The sequence below is a fragment of the Rhinolophus ferrumequinum genome, chromosome 9 (genome assembly GCF_004115265.2).
Source record: "Rhinolophus ferrumequinum isolate MPI-CBG mRhiFer1 chromosome 9, mRhiFer1_v1.p, whole genome shotgun sequence".
NCBI classification, from domain to species: Eukaryota; Metazoa; Chordata; class Mammalia; order Chiroptera; family Rhinolophidae; genus Rhinolophus; species Rhinolophus ferrumequinum.
Window position 1 is genome coordinate 87,694,158 of NC_046292.1, and position 18,911 is coordinate 87,713,068.

Below are 18,911 nucleotides of genomic sequence, written 5' to 3' on the forward strand. Positions count from 1 at the left end.
CCTTGTAAACTGGGGACAATAATAATAGTACCCTCCTGATAGAGTGCTGGGAACAGCAGATGTGGCAATATTCAGAAAAGTTTTAGAAGAATGCCTGGCACACAGTAATGCATATTTGTCAGTTTTGTAATTTACTGTCCACCCTCACCCACCAACCCCCTTCTCTGTCACACACAAATGCTCGTATGTAAATATGCTACCCTCAAGTCACAGTGACAGATACATTTCCACAAACACACTGTGTTGGCTGTTCCATGCCTCCACAACTTTATTCTTACTCCTTTTGTCAACCTGCTAAACTCCCACTTATTTTTCAGGACTCAGTTCAAATACCACTTCTCCTGTGAAACCTTCTCTCAACCCCTGAGAGTTTTCTACTGAGACCCCATTGCACCCCAGATGAATTTCCATTCTAGCTTGCATCACTTCAATTAATTATTTTTAGAAGCCTGTGAGTTAACATTTTGAGCGCTTATCACATGCCAGATGCAGTTCTATGATACATACTTTACATGTATTATCTTGTTTAAGCCTCACAGCAAACTTACGAAATGTTTGAACAATTGGTTTATATATTTGTCATTCCTCCTAGATTGTGAGGCTCTCTATGGGCAAAACTTATGTCTCCATCTTCGTTGAATCTCCAGCACCTAGCATGGTGCCTGGCGCATAATGAGTACATAGTTAAATACCTCTGAATGAGCCAATCAAAGATGAGTTTAACTCAGAGAGAGAGAGAGAGAGAGAGAGAGAGAGAGAGAGAGAGAGAGGAGCATGCATAAATTACTGACCTTGAAGGATATTTAGGGAAAGGATGGATAGTAGTTGGATCTGAAATTCATCCGTGCTATAAACAAAGACTGCTTTAACTACCTCACCCACCATTATATGAATGTTTTCTATGGTGTGGACTGGTTAACGTGCTCTCATTTGTTTCTGTACTGTCATATAATTTGAAGGACATAATAATACAATTCATATGACATTTTATTCCAGGCTCTTGCCTCAAGGGTCATGTGAAAAGTTTTGCATGGCTCTCAGCACGTGGGTTGGCCATCTTTGATAAAGGGTAAAGAGACACTCACCCCGACAACCTTTCCTTCATGCTGAACACCAAATGGAAATTTGCCACAAATTATACAAAATTATAGTCAGGAGACAATGTTATAGTTTCTATGGCAATGGTCTAAGCCCACAAACACAAGCATTTCATTGCTTAATTGTTACAAGGGATATGCTTTTTGTAAATCTAATACACACACACACACACACACACACACACACACACACAAGAAATTCAAAGATATATGTATTTTGGTTTCAATTAACTTTTCTTCCCTACCCCTTTAGCACGTAGTAAATTCTGTTTCACTGGGCAGCAGAGAACGGTTAAGATCAAAACTGTTTAATGCGCTGATTAGAATATCTCTGGGTGGCCTTGAAGCTGATATTAGCAGCAGAAAAGCAGTGTCCAGCCACGTGTGTGCCCCCAGGGGTGCCAATGGGAATGGATCTGCCCAAACTCAAGTCTAGAGCGCCAGGATATTTCTAGGAGCCCTCAATTTAGTTTAATCCATTCCAATAATTAGTAGATGGCTTATCCTCAGGATTTGTTGGCACTTTTTTTATTTTTGGAGCACTAAATGTGATGAGAAGTTTAATCTCACTAGAGTGGTGTTTTCTAAGGAACTACCACTGCTGGAATGAAGCCTGGATGACGAGGCCTGATCTTCCGGTCGGATTTGGAGGTTGGCAAGCCGTGGACAGCACCCCCCAGGAAAACAGTGACGGTAAAACTGCATCCTTCCTCGAGGGAACTGTTTAACTGCCAATCTTTATTTTGCTTTTATGACTGCACTTAATGTGTGGGAAACACTCCCAGTGGGAACCAACATCAGACGTGTGCTTTCTGGGCACATGTACAGTATTAACTGCCTGCCAATCAGGCTTAATTTCATTTCAACAGTTAGCTTTCCCCTGATTATTCTATAACTTTTAGAAAAAGAGCATAAAACTTAACATATATAATTCATCTACTCTTGCTTTGATATGCAGTTTTGAAGACAGGAGAAAAAAATATCTGTGTAAGCACTTTTACTAGGCTATAAAATATACTTCAGCTCTCCCTGATATAAAAAGCAGTAGAGAAAATGAAGGACTCAAAAATAATTACAGATCACCCTCTATTTTTTTCTGTCTTTTCTTCATTATTTTTATCTTTTTTCTTTTTTTTCTTTTTCAAGCCCTTGTCTCGAGGGCTGACTTTCCATAGATCTCAGCAAGGAAGCTGTTCCCCTACCTAGGAAAACCGCACCCAGAAGCAGGTCGTCTAGGAATGGTTTAGCACCAGGTTCTCCACGAGCATGCGCCATGTGACGGGCGACGGGGCGGGCCCCTTTCCGGCAGCACCCATACAGATCATCCTATAAATTGTTTTCCCAGAACCTGATTTCTTTTTATGTTTCGTGATTTTTCTTTCAAAACTTGATTATGAGGGTATTTGTCATCTAACCTGCAAACTATGTTAAGTAGTGAGTGACAGCTATGACCTCCTGTTCAGATTTTTATAAAATCATATCATAAGCCTCCATTCATCTTTAATATGATAAAAAGCAATGGCCTGGGGATACTATATTTCCTCAGGTATTGATATGAGATACTGGTATGTGTATAGCTACACAATACATAAACTTTCATTACATATTCTTAAGAGAATCTTAATGGATTTTAAAGGAGAAAGTTCAGCACTTTCTGGTGTTCTTAATTATGTATCAGAGAGACTTCAGAGGTGACTAATGGCAGTTAATCTCTTATTAACTAGACACAGCTGGGTAAAATGTAAAGAACTTTGTAAATATAAACATGGGCCTACTGACTTCCTGAATACAAGTTGGACATCGGTCATTGTGTGTGGATAGTGTCCAAATTCCCCAGGGAAACTTGACAAGTGTTGGTAGTGGCCAAAAACACAAAACAAAAATCAAAGCACCAACACCACCACTGAGGACACATCACCATTTCCAAATTCCAGTCACCAACTGTAAAAGGATAAATGTTCTATTAGCCCACAGCTTGGCACCCACAGGAGTATGCATCTTTAGGTGGAAGAATAGATGCAAGGAACAGTAATGTCCTGCATTTTTTCATGGCTTCAAATTTTGGTCTGAAGAGGCATTTCAAACAAAACCCTCTTGATTGTACACGTTCATCATCTGCTCTTTCTGGCCATGGAAGCATTTTGGCTAAATCTGTGACAAAGTTGAGAGACACTTCTCTACAGAGCCACCTCAGTGCTGTGACCTGAACTGCATCAGGACAGAATCGAAGACGACAAACTCATACTCTCTTCCTCTGTGTGATGCAGGGATGTATCGGTGTGGCCCGGCCTCTGTTCAAGCCATCAAGCATGGCCATGTTTGCTTCCAGTTTGATGCACCCTTTGTTTTTGCAGAGGTAAGTGGAAAACCAGGGGGAAGTGCTGCTTTCCTCCCCAACCTCTTAGCACCTCAAAGAATAAGATCCTGGGTTGTTACTTCTAAATTTCTCAGGTGTGTGTGTGGTGTAGGCTTTGTGTTTACAAAGTTAACTAGACATCATTGCAACCTCCAGGCTTTTCATTCGAAATGTAGTTCTTACCAAACATTTTTCTTTCCTTTATGTTTTTTTTCCTTTTCTCCTCCAAAGCAATTGCATTACTAACCTTCCCCAGTTCTCTGCACCCATGAAGTAGGTATCAATTGCTCCCAAGAAATGAAGTGATTAAGTGAATCACTCAACTAAAAATTGGTTGAGATAGTCCGTGAGTTGAAATTTCAGTGTACTACATTACTCTGGGACTAGCCCAGCAAATCATGTAAAACAAATCCAAACACACTCTAAACACGGTCTTCGTCTGGGAACTACCATCCATTTTCTGCCATCCAAGGCCATCATCTATCAGAGAGAGAGCAGAACTGGCAAAATAGAGGGGGAGAAGCAGGAAGAAAGTGATTGGTCTGCAATACACTTCATGAGCTGATGGGGACACTTTAGTAAAGGACCTAAAATTCTGGAAGAGCTGGACAGGAGCTATAAGAGGAAGCAGTTAAAGGTGCTCCAAGGAGAAAGGCTGGGAGGCTGCTAGAGATGGGGGCCAGGGTTTGGTAGAGAAATATGTAAGAGGCTGAGAGGCACGACTTGCCCGGAGTATAGTTTCACCAATAAACACACTGAAATAATGTCTATCATGTGCTGAGTTCTTACTACAATGTTTCCCGGAAAAGAAGACCTAACCGGAAGATAAGCCCTAACAGGATCTTTCAGGATGACATCCCCTGAACATAAGCCCTAATGCATCTTTTGGATCAAAAATTAATATAAGACACAGTCTTATTTACAGGGAAACACAGTATGTAATCACTTTGCCTACCATTTGATATTCTGAGCAACTTTTAAAAATGGGTATTATAATTCGTCCCATTTTACAGAAAAGAAAATCAAGGCAAAGAGCGGTTAAATAACCTTTCCACTATCATCTAAGTAATAAATAGTAGCGATAAGGTTGAAAGCCAGGCAGGCACCTGAGCTCACACTCGTAATCACCACACTATGACAACTCTAGAATGAGTAAATATCTATATTAATATGTATCAGACACTGTGCTGTGGGGAATTCAGAGGCCTATGTCCTTAAGAAAATCGATTCTTGATGGGAGGTGGAGTACATACGTGCATCAAAAGTTAAATAACAGTAATACAACAGATGCTATGGGGCTAATTGTCAGATGAGCGACGCAGGTGATAAATGGTCTGCAGTCATTAACTGAGAAATATGGGACAAGAACTGCAGTAGGACAGCAAAGGCCATAAGGCCATGTTTCAGGCAGATGGGTGACATGGGGACAGGTAGTAACAAAACCTTTGTGAGAGCCACAGTCGGATGAGCAGAGTGTTGCCAGAGAAGTAGTGTCAGGATGCTCCCTGCCAGGATCAGTGCCTGAGCTGAGTCTTGAGAGCTGATTAGTAGCTTTTCCAGGCAAAGGAGGTAAGAAAAAAGCCAGAGGAAGGATAGAATTGTAGGCATAGGGGACTACTTGAGCATCCAAATGGTGAGAGGGACATTAAAAGCTAGCTACGCAGACTCACAAAAACGGATGCATCAGGGGATGTCAAAAGACGACAGCTGAAGGCACTAGACATGAGGTGCTTACGTCCTGAATAGTGGGCACTTCCTCCTGTGAACAACAGAGTTCCCACAAGGCAGGCGTGAGATTTGTGGAGCACAGACTTGGTGGGGACACCGTGCAAGTGCGGAGGCCAGCTAGAGGTTGTGACGTTACTCCACGCCAGAGAACTGGACAAACAGCAATAGCAGGGGAAGGAAGAGGCAGGATTGGGAAGTGTTTAGGAAGTGCATTAAGCATAAATATTGAGACAGCAAACTCAGAAATGTGAAATACACAAAAGGAACAGCATTTCTTCCACCATACCTCCCACTGCAGTTTCTAGAAGCCATGGAAGAAGAGACATGCTGTATTTGGAATTTTATTCCCTCTATTTCAATTTTAGATGTGAAGATTTATGCAAACCTCCTCAGCTGCCATCTGATAGTTTATGATGCTACAGGAGCCTCTTAATTGGAAATCACTCTAAAATGCACAAAGCCTTATTTTTATTATGCTTTATTGCTGCTAAGAAGGAGAGAAGAAGGAACCTCCTTCCAAGAGTGAATTGCCTAATAGCTGTTAATGCAAACACTTTCTGCTCTTATTAAATATAGATCGGGGTGTTATGTGTGTCATCAGGATTTGCAGATTATAATTACTCTCTCATCCTCTGCAGACTTGTCTGATAGTGTACGATTTGTTGCTCTGGCTCGGGCTGAGCTCCAGGCCTGAGTCATTTATAAGAGATGTTCAGGCTCTTGTTGAAAAGTGTATGAAGAATCTTTTCTCCAGTGTGCCTAAAGTAGGACCCCATGGGGGCATCTACATGACTCAGGCTTTAGACTTCGTCCTCTCTTCCAGTTCCCATCTCCCTGGTATGTAAGCTTACCTCTCACTGTCCATCCCAGGTACACCAGCCAGAACTTGCCTTTTCTTGTCCCTCGGCATGCTGACTTTCCTGGTCATCTCTTACTCATTTCCGGGCCGGATCAAGCGTCATGTTTATTGATGTGTGTGTGTGTGTGTGTGTGTGTGTGTGTGTGTGTGTGTGTGCCTTCTCAAGGCCTAGGTCTTCTTTAGGGAAAGCAGAACCAAAAATAAGAGGGTATGCACGGGAAGCATCTTACCTCTGTCCCTTTTCGTCTCCATTTTGGAAATTTATCCTTAGTATTTCTAGATTTATTTCAGGGCTTGAGACTTAACTTCTTTCCCCTCCTACCTTCTCATGCCTTCAGTACTGGTATGAGTTTCTCCGTCCTGGAGGCCCATTTTCCTTTTCCCTTCCCAACTCGTAGTGTTCTAGAGCTTCTAAAGAGGTGACAAGGGAGCAGAATGGTCCTAAATGTCTGAGGTCATCTTCTGAATTCCCGTGTTCACTAAGCTCTCAGGAGTTGCTGCTTCTCTTCTATCTTAGCTTCTTCTAATTGGATCTGTCATCTCCTTTACACCATCCCACCCCAAATTCACACACACACACAATGCACACGCACATGCACACAGACACAGCTGATTTTCACAGCAGCCGTGACTGACTCCTCATTGGGGTAGATAACTAACTACCCCACAGCTCCAGAAGCTCCGCCTTCCCTAGCTCTGGGCCAGCAGCTCTCTGTGTACAAACTGTGCAGCTGCTTCTCTGCAGATTCTTTATTCTCAATTCAAAGTTATATTTTGCTACCACTTATTAGATGGCAGCACGTTTTGGGTCATCTTCTATTCTAATCTAAAATAATTCATCTATTCATTCAAATAACGTAAAATTTGGAAATCATCTTGTCTTCTCTATTTAACCTCCCTCAGGCATTTTGCCAGAAATATCTTTAAAAACTGTCAGTCATCAACCACGTCTCTGATCTTCATCATGACCCTCTGAGATTATACAGCACTGAGCATTGTGAAGTTGCCTGCTAATTCATCTTCCTCATCTTCTCTTACCCCTTTCCTGTTTATTCTCCACAAATCAGCCAGAATTATTCTTTAAAAATGGAAATAAAAACATGTCACTACCCTGCCTCCAACCGTCTAGTGGATTCCCACCACCGTACAATAAAATTGAATATAAGTCTTTACAAGATTCTGTGTGACCTGGCATCTGTCTTTCCTGCACCCCCATCCCTGGCTCATTTCCTTCCAGTTATACTGACCTTCTTACTCTTCCAGAAACATGAAACATGCTCTCATTTCAGTCTTTACACACATTGCTCCTTTCGCTAGGAAAGCTCCTCCCCCACCCTCTGCCCCACGTTCTTGTGCTGTTCCCTCACCGTACCCAGGTGACCTCCTCAGAGAGTCCCTCACTCACCCAGCCCCGCAACCTGAAATATCAGAATCAGCTCTGTTGTTTTTATCCTTCCACCCTCCCTTAGTGTTGATTATTTCTCTTCCTCATAGAATATAAACTCCATGAGGTAGGATCTGCTGGGTCCTCATTGCTGAAAGCAAGCTCTGGCACATAGTAGTCATGAATGAATACTTGTGGAAGGAAGAAAGGAAGGAAGGAAGGAAGGAAGGAAGGAAGGAAGGAAGGAAGGGAGGGAAGGAGGGAGGGAAAGAAGGAAGGAAAAGCTGACACAGAGTATCCTGCTAAGAACAGTAACTCAGAGATAGGGCCCAGATGGTACCCTCAAGCACTAGCAGTGCTGGTGGGAGATGGGGCATACATAGAGCCTGGCAGCATGGCCAGCCCTACAGGTATGGCAGTTGTGCCAGGAAGGCTCGTGGACCAGGCCGGCATTCTCTGCCTCAGTATGTCCTCAGAGAATCACCACTTTCACTGCACAGCCTATGTGCCATGTAGTCTATGTGGGAACAAATAAATGAAGAAACCTTTGTCCTGGGTTCTGAAGAAAGGGACTCCAACCTTAGTGGTGAAGAGTGTAGCTTCTGGCAGCAGTGGACATATGTTTCCATTCCATGGGTACAAGCAGAAATTTACAGAAAGGAGGCTCTTCTAGCCTATTGCCCCAGCCCATCTTTGCTGAGGCCCTGGGGAGGCGGGGGGAGAGGGGCGCTGCCTAGGAAGTGCCTGTGTCTGACCAAGAGGCAGGGCTATGCTGAAAACAGCCCCAGATTTCATGTCAGGATGTCCAGGCTTTCCATGACCACAGCCCCTTCAAATGTAGGGTAGAACTAGATGACCAGTAAGACTCCTTTCCATTCAAAAGAAATTGGCCGTAAACATAGGGCTTTCACAAGTAGTACTGATCTACCTACCAGTCCTTCGAGGAAAATATTAAACCCAGCCTCAGAGATATTCAGTCACTTGCCCAAAGTCACACAGCCTGGGTCGGTTATTTCTTCCAGCATCCCCTGCTCTTCTGACTGTCCTACTGTAGACATACACACACAGTTGTTCTTGGGTGGGGGCTATCACTGCTGCTTTTTAAACTCCTCAGTGACTCTTATGTGCAACCAGGATGGAGAACCACTACATTGGTGGCTGAAACTAAAAAGAAAACTTGCTGATGTCATGTCGATTGGATAGAATCCTTCCCCTCCCCCACTCCCAACATACATATGCAAAAGCCATTTCACGTGTGTGTTTCTTCTCTCCTCTCTCCACAAGGAACAGTGCTATTGGTTGGCCTGACATTTTCGCCTACATGAGTTTTCTAAGCTGTGCTCAAAGGGAAACAAGGATTTAGTCACTTTCATATTTAGCCTTATCTCCCTGGAAAACCGTAAACTGTTGTAAGGGCTGGTATTAAGAGGATATGTATCATTATTGTTGGTATATTTTGAAGGTGGAGGAGGGAGCTGTTTGTACTTGCATGGCCTCCCCCAGAGAAAAAGCTGAAATCCTCAGTAGGCTCATTTAAAGGGAGCTTCCAAAATGACAAATATTCCTCAGGTGTCTGCTAGGTCATCTCCCGTCCAATCCCTGATTTCTCATTTCAGCCTTTCACATCATATGGCTAGTGCCACCAAGCTCTAGTTACTCTACTGTGGATCAGGGTCATCATTTATCTCCCGTCAGAAATCTGAGGCCCAAGCAGAGGACCATTTCACCACTGCCTCGCAGTGCTCACGGTCCTGCGGGGTGACGTGGGAGAGGCAGTGTGCTGTGAAGGTCAAGGACTGTGCTGTGGGCCACTTCAAGGTGAGGGTCAGGGAACGTGCTGTGGGCCAGCCCAGGGTTCGCATTTCTCTACCAGTTCTCAGCCGTGTGTCCACAAACACTTTGATGACCTTCTGAGGCTTTGATGACCTTCTGGTGTCATCTGTAAAATGGGGATAATAATGCATACCTCACCGGGTTGTTGTGAAATGTATAAGTCATACTAGATCCTATCTTACTCAATTCTAAAATGTTCCTTTAAAATTGGCAGAATAAGTATAATTATTTTTATTTTATAGAAGCAGGAACTGATCAACTGATTATAGAGGTCAGAGAGGATGAGCTAACTTTCTAAAAGTACACATCTAAGACCAGAATCCAATTGTCTTGCAGCTAATCCACGGTCTCTCAAATATATTCTCCAGAACGTTTGCTGAGACTGGTCCCTATGCCTGTCATAGCCTTCTTTCTCTCCTTTTTTTTTTTTTTTTTTGGCTTTGATTGTTTTTAGCTTTATTGGGGGTATGTCATTTTAAATTGCACAGATTTAACATATGCATCTGTGATACCATCACTACAACCAAGGTACTACACATATCCATCATGTCCAAAAATGTCCTGTGTTCTTTTGTGAGTTTTGTGTTTGTTTGTTTGTCTGTCTGTTTTTTTGGTAAGAACACTTAACATGCGATCCTTTAGTTCACTGACTTCTATGCATCTTCCAGATTTCAACTTGGCTGTTACTTCCTAGCCCCAACACCCCAACTTGCCCCGCCCGAAGTGCCCCCATGGTATCCTGGACATTTCTCTGCAAGGTCCTTATTGCACTATATATTTCAGGGGTTCTCAGGTCTAGGTGTCCAATAGAATTATCTAGGACCTTTTATAAAACAAAAAGATAATAGATTTAAGGTTCTATCTAAGACCCCCCCTTGATCAGACATCTATTTCTTTTTTAAGTTCTCCCAGGTGATTCTGATGGACAGAATATCCCTTAGTAAAGTATAAACCCTATAAGTGACTGAATCTCTTTTGTTCCTCATTAGGCCTCCAACACCTTAAACAATAAATAATTTATCATTATTATTGTTGATAATTTTTATGAGTGTTTGCTCTATGTCAGGACTATGATAAGTAATTCACTTGTGTTTATTTCAGTTAATTCTGCCAACTGCCCTGAAGAAGGAGCTGTTGTTACCTATTTAAAAGAGAATGGAACTGAGGCTTGGAGAGGGGCTTGGAAAATATTTAGTAAATCCATCAGTGATCATTTTCAGCTGGAGCACCTGACATAGCAATGCAATTCATGTTTCCCACCTGCTTCCATGCTAATAAATGGAACCCCCAAGAAATCAGATGTAAAGAATATAATAAGGGACTCTGGGGAATCAGCCTTTAGGCACAGATTTAGACATTGTCTCTCAGGAGTGACAAGGCAAAATCTTGGAATAGCTTGGGGGTTGGTCAGCGTGGCCCCAAGACACTGTTTCCAAGTCCCACAAATAGCATGGTTTAGTTGCTGATTCACCAGAAAATTGCCTGAATTCCTCCTGGGTAGCTTAATATTTTTCCCAATTAAAATGCTTTGGCTGCCAGCAACAATTAAAATGACTTAAACAGTAGGAGTTTGTTTAATTTCACTCATATAAGAAATCCTGAAGGATAAAAGATTAGTCTGTTTTACAAACTACAATAAAGCCTTCGATTATGTGGGTCAGAAAAAGCTATGGGTTGCTCTGAAAGAAATGGGTGTGCCTCTGCATTTGATCGCCGTGATGCGTAATCTGTACTATGGACTGGAAGCCATTGTAAGGATAGAGTATGGAGAGGCAGAATGGTTTCCTACAGGCAAAGTTATCACACAAGGGTGCAGTTTATCTCCCTATTGTGTAATCTGTACATAGAACATATCATCTGAAAAACTGGCCTAGACTCAGAGGAAACAGGAGTGACAATTGGTAGAAGACATATCAATGACTTAAGATATGCAGATGACACCATACTACTACTGGCAGAAAGGAGCAATGATTTGAAATAACTTCTGCTTAAAGTGAAAGAAGAAAGTGCTAAAGCAGGGCTGCATTTGAACATGAAGAAGACAAAAATCATAACTATAGAAGAAACACACAACTTTTACATAAACAATGAAGACATTAAAATTGTTAAATATTTTGCTTATCTTGATTCAGTCATCAACTCAAACGGAGACTGAAGCCAAGAAATCAAGAGAAGGCTGAGATTTGAAGGGCAGCAATGGAAGAATTAGGAAAAATCACCAAGCGCAAAGATGTGTTATTAGAGACTAAGGCTAAGATCGTCCACACTCTTGTATTCCCAAGTTCCTTGTACACATGCAAAAGTTTGACAGTGAAGGAGGCTGATGGGAAGGGAGGGATTTGTTTGAAATACGGTGTTAGAGGAGAGCTCTACGGCGATCCTGGGCCACCAGAAAGATGAACAAGTGGGTCCCAGAGCAAAGTAAGTCTGAAACATCACTGGAAGCAAAAATGACAAAACAAACTGTCCTTCATCATGAGAAGGCAGGGTTCTTTTAAAAAGATGATGACACTGAGGAAAAACAGAAGGCAGCAGGAAGAGAGGAAGACCAGATATGAGATGGACTGACTCCATAAAGGAAACCACAGGCATGAGTCTGCAGGAGCCGAGCAGGGCTGTGAGCACAGGACGTGTCTCATTCACAGGGCCAGCGGGAGTCAGAGCTAACTAAACGGCACATGACACACACAAGAAGTCCTGAAGTAGGTAGTCCAAGGTTGGCTTAGCCATTTAACAGCATCGTCAAGCCCTCCATCGTCAATGCTTCTTATCTTTCTACTCTGCCGTCTTTGTAATGTTGGCAGTGTTACTCTTCACTGTCCCAGGATGGATAATGCAGCTCCAAGCATCACTTCACTTCACAGGAAAACATTCAAAAGCAGGAAGGGAAGGGCTAACTCTCCCATGTACTTCTCTCCTTTTATAAAAGAGAAAAGTCTTTCCCAGAAGCCACCCAGCAAACGTTCTCTTCTTCCTAGAAGTAGGTCACATAGCCACTGCTAGCTTCAAGGAAGTCTGGGAAAGCAAGTAACAGACAGAGTGCTTTCTCCTCTCTCTTAGGAGGTAGAATTTATCAGCAAGAAAAAGGGGAGAAAGAAATGATTGATGCTTAGACAACTGATAGTCCCAGCCCCAAATATTCTTAATTTAAAATACCTGATAATTAATCTAGACTAGAACCCCCTTCAGAATAGCTTTAAAATGAGCTTGGCTCTATGAGCCCAGTGTTGTTGAAGAAGCATGTCAACTCTGGGGCTCTTAGATGACTTCCCCAGTAAGAGTTAGAGATTTTGGGGACAAGGACATTTGATATGGCTAATGCTCTGTCTTCTTGTTTTTAGGTCAACAGTGATCTTGTTTACATTACAGCTAAGAAAGATGGCACTCAGGTAGTGGAAGCTGTTGATACCACCCATGTTGGGAAATTAATTGTGACCAAAGAAGTTGGAGGAGATGGCATGAAGGATATTACTGATACCTATAAATTTCAAGAAGGTAATTCACTATAATTGAATGAAGATTTCTTTGTCCAAGTCCATTTAGTACTTACCTGCTGTCACTATGAGATGAGTCCCAGATAATGCACTGGCATTTGAAGCATTTGGTAGTCAGAGCAGAAGTATAAAGTCTCATGAGTGAAAGACACATCACACCTACAATTTTTCATTGTCTGAATTCCCCTTCTCATGGCTTGTGAAAATGATTGATTTTAAGTTATATCTATTTTAACAGCATATAGAATATATGAAAGAGCAAAAATATGAAAGAACATAATTTTAAATAATTCTATTGGAAAATATTGTATAACTAATGTAATTTTAGTTCAATAATAGAAACTTAAATAATTATACACAACTGTTTAGTACTTTACATACTATTCTTGCAGACATTGTTCCATTGAATTATCACGGACATGCCTTGAGGTAGATAATACGTTACTAGTAGGACAGTGCAATCTCACTAATTCAGACAATTAAGTTGAAGGCCGATTTCAATTATAAATAAATGATATAAATGATATAAAATAGTGAAAAGGTGGTGTTGTTAACTTTTATTGTGTAGAAGGTTTCAGATGGCACTGTTGAGCTCAATTTCCTCTCAATCAGCACTGATTTCCTACTCTGTGCCTGGGATTGTCTTTGGTGCTGGAGAGCCTTCTAAGTGAGCAGAACTCAATTTCTGTTACTGGCCAAGTGGTAGGGCCATTATGCAGAGGGGCCTATGATATCAAAGAAGAGGGACTCAGTCCAACCAGGAGATTCAGAGAAAACAAAGCTGGGGGAGAGAAATCACAGCCCAGGTGGGGTTTCCAGGCATGGAGGTGTGACGCAGCTGCTGTGCTTAGGGTCCTGCGCACATGACTGAAGCATCTAGCTCAGAGTGCACAGTGGCTGAAGACAAAGCTGCCCGAGGTCAGCAGTGGGCAGGAGGTGGAGCATCGTAGGTGTCTTAATGGGGAACATGGAGTATATTTTACAGATGATTGGCCAACAGAGCTCTTAGGACTGGCATTCATTTTAGTGAATGGAGAAAAATGATGAGTAATTAGCATATACCTAAATATTCATCCGTATGCCTGAAGTGCTAAGGAGTGGAGAATTTGGTTTAAATATTTTAGACTCTCTCTGCTTTTATTTACAAAAGCAATTTGCACTATAAAGAGAAAGTTTGCTGACTTGAGAGAGAACTCTTGTGCATGGTATTAGAAATTCAGAATTTTTGACATCTGAACAAGTGAATATTTGCTATATTTCTGAAATGACTCATTCTTCTTTTCTGTTGGTTCTGATCCATTGCACAACATAGATAAAAAAAAAATGTTTTTCCTTTTTTGCTTTTTCCTAAAAAGAGGTGGAGAAATAATAAATTTAAAGACATAACAACAGAAACAATCCCAAAAAAAAGATTGTGTGCTAAAAAAAAAAAAAAGCACGATAAAATAAAATAAACAAGCAATGCCCTCTTACTGTAGAGTTACAGGCAAAAAAGCTTGAAAAGGAAAAAGATATTCCTTTTAAAAAGTAAGAGAAACTAGCTGCAACATTCACTCATTTATTCATCATTCATTCAACAACTTGCTAGTAACCACCCCCCATATTCTCAGTGCTGTGTAGAAATGGAGGCAAGCACAGCCTGCCTTCCCATCTAGCTGGGGAGACAGGCAGGAAGTAAGCCCTCACCAAGCTGTGTGCTGGGTGCCGCGAGCGGGGGCGGGGGGGGGGGGGACAGACACTGCAGGGCACAGAGAAGGGACTCCCACACCAGCCTCACAGATCCTGAAGGACCTTGGTGATGGGCTCACTGAGATGGAAAGATAAGCAGGAATTAGCTAGATGAAGTTCTCCAGGAAAAGGCAGCAGGACAGGGATCGTGGATACACTCTGCTAATGTAGAAGAAGACCTGACCAGACAAGAGAACAAGAGGGAGCCGTCCAAAGGATCAGCTGTCTACTCTAAACCACACAGCAGAATCCATTAGCTATCAGCCACGAGTCCAAATCAGGGTCAGACGTCAAAAGAGGAAGGACCCCAGGGCAGTCTACGAAAGAGGAGTCAGGGGCTTGGCCAGGGGCAGACACCAGACTAAAGCAAATAAAATGTTCCAACTCTGAATGGGGAAGATGTTTGCGATCCAGGCCTTCAGAATTTGGCAAGAAGGCAAGGCTCAGAGGAGTGGACAGTGTAGGGGTCTGGTCTAAACAGAAGGACTCCTAACTTTGCATAGATAATTATAAGAGACACCCCATCCTGCTACTGGGCTGGAGTTTGATCCCAGGTAGATGGATAATTAGCCACTTAATCAAGGATAGCATATGTATTTCAAATTCTAACTTTGGGAATGACTGAATGGAGTGCTGTTTAGAGAAGGATGCTGAAAGGACATTCAAATACAATGGGAAAGCTTGAGTGATTATTGCTGTCTGCCATGGGCATCTAGGAAGGAGCTGCCAGCATCCGTGGCCAACCCTGATTCTCATTATTGAACCTCTCATATAATTTCTCTATCCAAAAATTCTGAGTGTGGCCACTAAAATGTGGCAATGAGTAAAAACATAGAAATTATTACCAGATTTAGGAATTTACTATTTTAGTTAACTAAATTGTGGACAGATCATTTTTCATTTTGATGAACTAAAGCTTAAGGTTAATTTTATACCTTTTATACTATACAATTTTGAAAACAAGAATTCTTAAAATTTCTCCCGGGGCAATGTATCTTCTTTATGATGGTGTCTAGATCCCATTTTCTCTTTGCTCCATCAGTGATTCCCTCTGACTCGTATTTTCAATCTCTCCTTCTCTATTAGCTCTTTCCCACTACCATTTAAGCAGGCTCAAGTGTCACTGATGTTAAAAAAAAAAAAAATTGCGAAACCGTTTTCCAACAATACATCCCCCACCAAACGCGCCAGTACTTTCTTCCTCCTTGTCTCCACAGCCAGGCTTCTTGGGAGAGCTGCTTGCGCCTGGCATCTTGTCACGTTCCTGTTCCTTTCATTCCTCACCTACTGTACCCTGAGTTTTGCTACGAGCATATCCTTGAAGATCTTCTCAAGGTTGCCAAGACCACCAGACTGCCATGTGGAAGGAAATTTTGCAGACCTCAGCTTGCCTGACCCTCCTACACCTTTTCATGCTATGGCTCACTCTCAATTCTTGAAATTCTGTTTTCTTTGTTTCTATTAATATGATACAAATGTCTCCTGGCTCCATCCCAACCTACTTGCTTCTTTTTTTTTTTTTTTTTTTTATCTCCTTCTGTACCTCTGAGCTCCCCTTTCCTCACCCCCTCTGAATCTTCCTTCATTCTAGGCTCCCATCCTTGGGCGTCATTCCCACCCTCTTTATGTTCTTTCTTCACAGCTGGTGTTATGTTCGCATATATGCTAATCACTCCCAAGTCACTGTCTCAAGTTTAGTCTACAGTTTTCAGCTCCACATTCACCTAAATGTCCCGCAGAAACCTGAAACTGAACCTTCCCAAATGCCACCTCTCCCACTCCCTCCCCCACCCCAGATCTATTTCCCCTACACCCCCACCTCAGGGAAGAGAACCACGATCCACCCAAATTTAGCAATCTGAGAATCAAACAGCACATCCTCTAAATGTCTCCTCTGAAATAGCTTACATTCATCCCTCCCCTTTATCTCCATGGCCTCTCTCTGAGAATTAAATTCTATCCTGTGCAGAAAGCCCTTAGCATAGTGCCTGCTATGTACGAATAAAGTGTCTGAAAAAGTTAGTTTCTGTTACTAGCAATGCTATTATTACTGCTATACCACTACTATTAGCTTGGGCTATGATTGTTTTTCTCCTGGATACCTGCTATAGCTTCCCAATTCCACCTTTCCCCCCATCCTCTTTCCCTCATTCTGAACCCTGCATCTCTGCCCAAGTGACATATTTGAAATATAATCTGAGCCCATTACTCCACTGCTTAAAAGCCCTCTCACCCTGTTCAGTCATCTCCAGGGCACTGCAATCGGAGCTCACCACGCCTCTGCGATTTGCCCTTTTGACCCCTTGCTGCCCATCCTTGCCTCTCCCACAGGTACCGTAAGCAGCAGCCAGGTGAGTTGTTGACAGTTTCTCCAACGAGAGAAACAGTGTCTCTCACTTGCCTGCCTTTGCTCTCACTCTGGAGGGAAAACCCTCTGAGAAGCCTTCCCTGACCCCAGGTGGTGTTCAGTCTCTCCCAGGTGCCCTGCTCCACCCGCAAACGTCTGCCCAGCATGTGTGATGGACACACGTAGGGTGATCCCTCTTCACTCGTCCCCCTAGACTCCTTAGAGAAGGGCTGTGCTTCTCATCTGAGCCTAGCACAACATCTGGACATTATAGGGTATCAGCTAGCATGAAATGATCACATAAATGGTAATTCATATGGCACTTTCACAGGTGAGCTTAACTAAACATAAAATGTCCTAAACTGGACTAGTTAGTGAAGATGACAGTTTTGTCTCTGGGAGAAAGCAAAGGGCTTTACCAAACTCGCTCCTTCAGAGCCTCTGTGGCAGGCTGAGTTTTAGGTCCTGGAGCTTTCGTTTTAGCAGGGGAAATAATGTCACATGGTGACAAGTACTGGGAAAAGGCAAGGAAACCAAGTAATATATTAGTAAGAGATGAAGAGGCTGGGGTTGGGGACACATTTTACAAGGTAATGGAAGGGAAGGCACTCTGAGAAGGTGACATTTAAGCTAAGACTCAAACAAGAGAAGAAGCTTCATCAAACATAAAAGGCTACTTTCATTGCATCCAATGAACAGAAAGTTGTTTTTGACCTTGCTCCTGGAGGCCACAGAGAAATCTCAGAGAATACAATCTGGCTTTAGATCATTCTCTCACAGCACTAAATTCATGGCCTGAATTATGTAAGGCATCAGAGTACAAAGCACCACTGCAGAGTGATGGGAATTCTGCCAAGCTCTGGGGAAAGCCTGCAGGTCTTGCTGCTTTTCTGGACCTGTGCTTCCTGTAACAACCCCAGCCCGCCTCTGCAGGGTACTCCCTGCTCACAGAAGCAGGCTCATCCCTGGAAGGAAGCGAGAGGTGCCCCATCTACGACACAATATGCCATAAAATCTCTCGTGGCCCTGTCCCTTCTGTCTTCCCAGCCAGCTCAACCTCTCTCCCCCAAGGAGGCACCTCTTTGACCATGTTCCTGCTGCTGTGTCCACCACCTGCATTTTGCCTAAATGCATATTTGGTGCCCATCCGAAGCGATAACCCTTAATGCCCTCGTTCTCACAGAGCTATTTGCCAGATGCTTTCTGCTAAAATATTTCACTGCACTTTCCTTGTCATAGCACCTCCTTGCTTTTATTACTATCTCTCTCCTATTGACCTGTAGACATGTGCTCTAACGAATGCTTGTCCTAGACAAATTGCTCCTGGCACATTCTGGCAGTCTTGACAATCAGAGAAACTCTTCACACACACACACACACACACACACACACACACACACACACACACACACACATCTTCGATTGTTTGCAACACCTGTTGGCATTGTCTGTGTCTTTGCAAAGTACTAGTAGCTGCCAATTCTTATACATGTATTACCTCTAATCCACCTATCGACCCTATGATGTCAGCTTCCTTGTTTTACAAACAAGGAAATGATGATAATAATGGTGGCTGCCTTGTCGAGTTGTTCTGAGGATTAAATGAGATAACATACAGTGCACAGTTACCACAACACTCATTGCATAGGTAGCTGTCAAGGATAGTTCTTAGTGATTGACCTCTTCATCTCTGTTGCATTTTATTAAGTAAAGTGAAGACAATATCTTAAAATTAAGAGAATTATAAAAGTCAGCATTTTTGTTTTTTTGCTAGCCATTGCCATGACTAGTTTTACAAGCCCCAAGATGTGCCCCTCTATTTTGCACAAGGCACAAGAGACATCTGAAGGTATTAGGGTGGCAAAGAAGGTAGCGCTGATCCTGTCACACCTCCTCAGGCCCTGTCTCTCAGGGACAAACACGTATTCAGTGCTGTGTGAGGAATGTCAGCCCAGCTGATTTGACAGTTGGGAGCAGCAAGCTCCGAGGCCTATCTTGTACCTGAACTTCTCACTTCCTCACCTGCGCAAAGCTATATTTTTCTTTTTCCAACTCACCCCTTCTTCTTACCTTCTCCTTACCTCC

General features: G+C 42.7%; 1 protein-coding gene across 3 annotated transcripts in view; it reads left to right on the forward strand.

Annotated features, from left to right (window-relative positions):
* The window catches only part of F13A1 (coagulation factor XIII A chain), a 180,259-nt gene that overhangs the window by 125,005 nt on the left and 36,343 nt on the right, over window positions 1–18,911 (forward strand). For all 3 annotated transcript variants that reach the window (XM_033114690.1, XM_033114688.1, XM_033114689.1), the window contains exons 10-12: window positions 1,687–1,790; window positions 3,365–3,453; window positions 12,599–12,752. In XM_033114690.1, coding sequence (XP_032970581.1) covers window positions 1,687–1,790; window positions 3,365–3,453; window positions 12,599–12,752 — 347 coding nt within the window. The remainder of the gene's footprint in view (window positions 1–1,686; window positions 1,791–3,364; window positions 3,454–12,598; window positions 12,753–18,911) is intronic.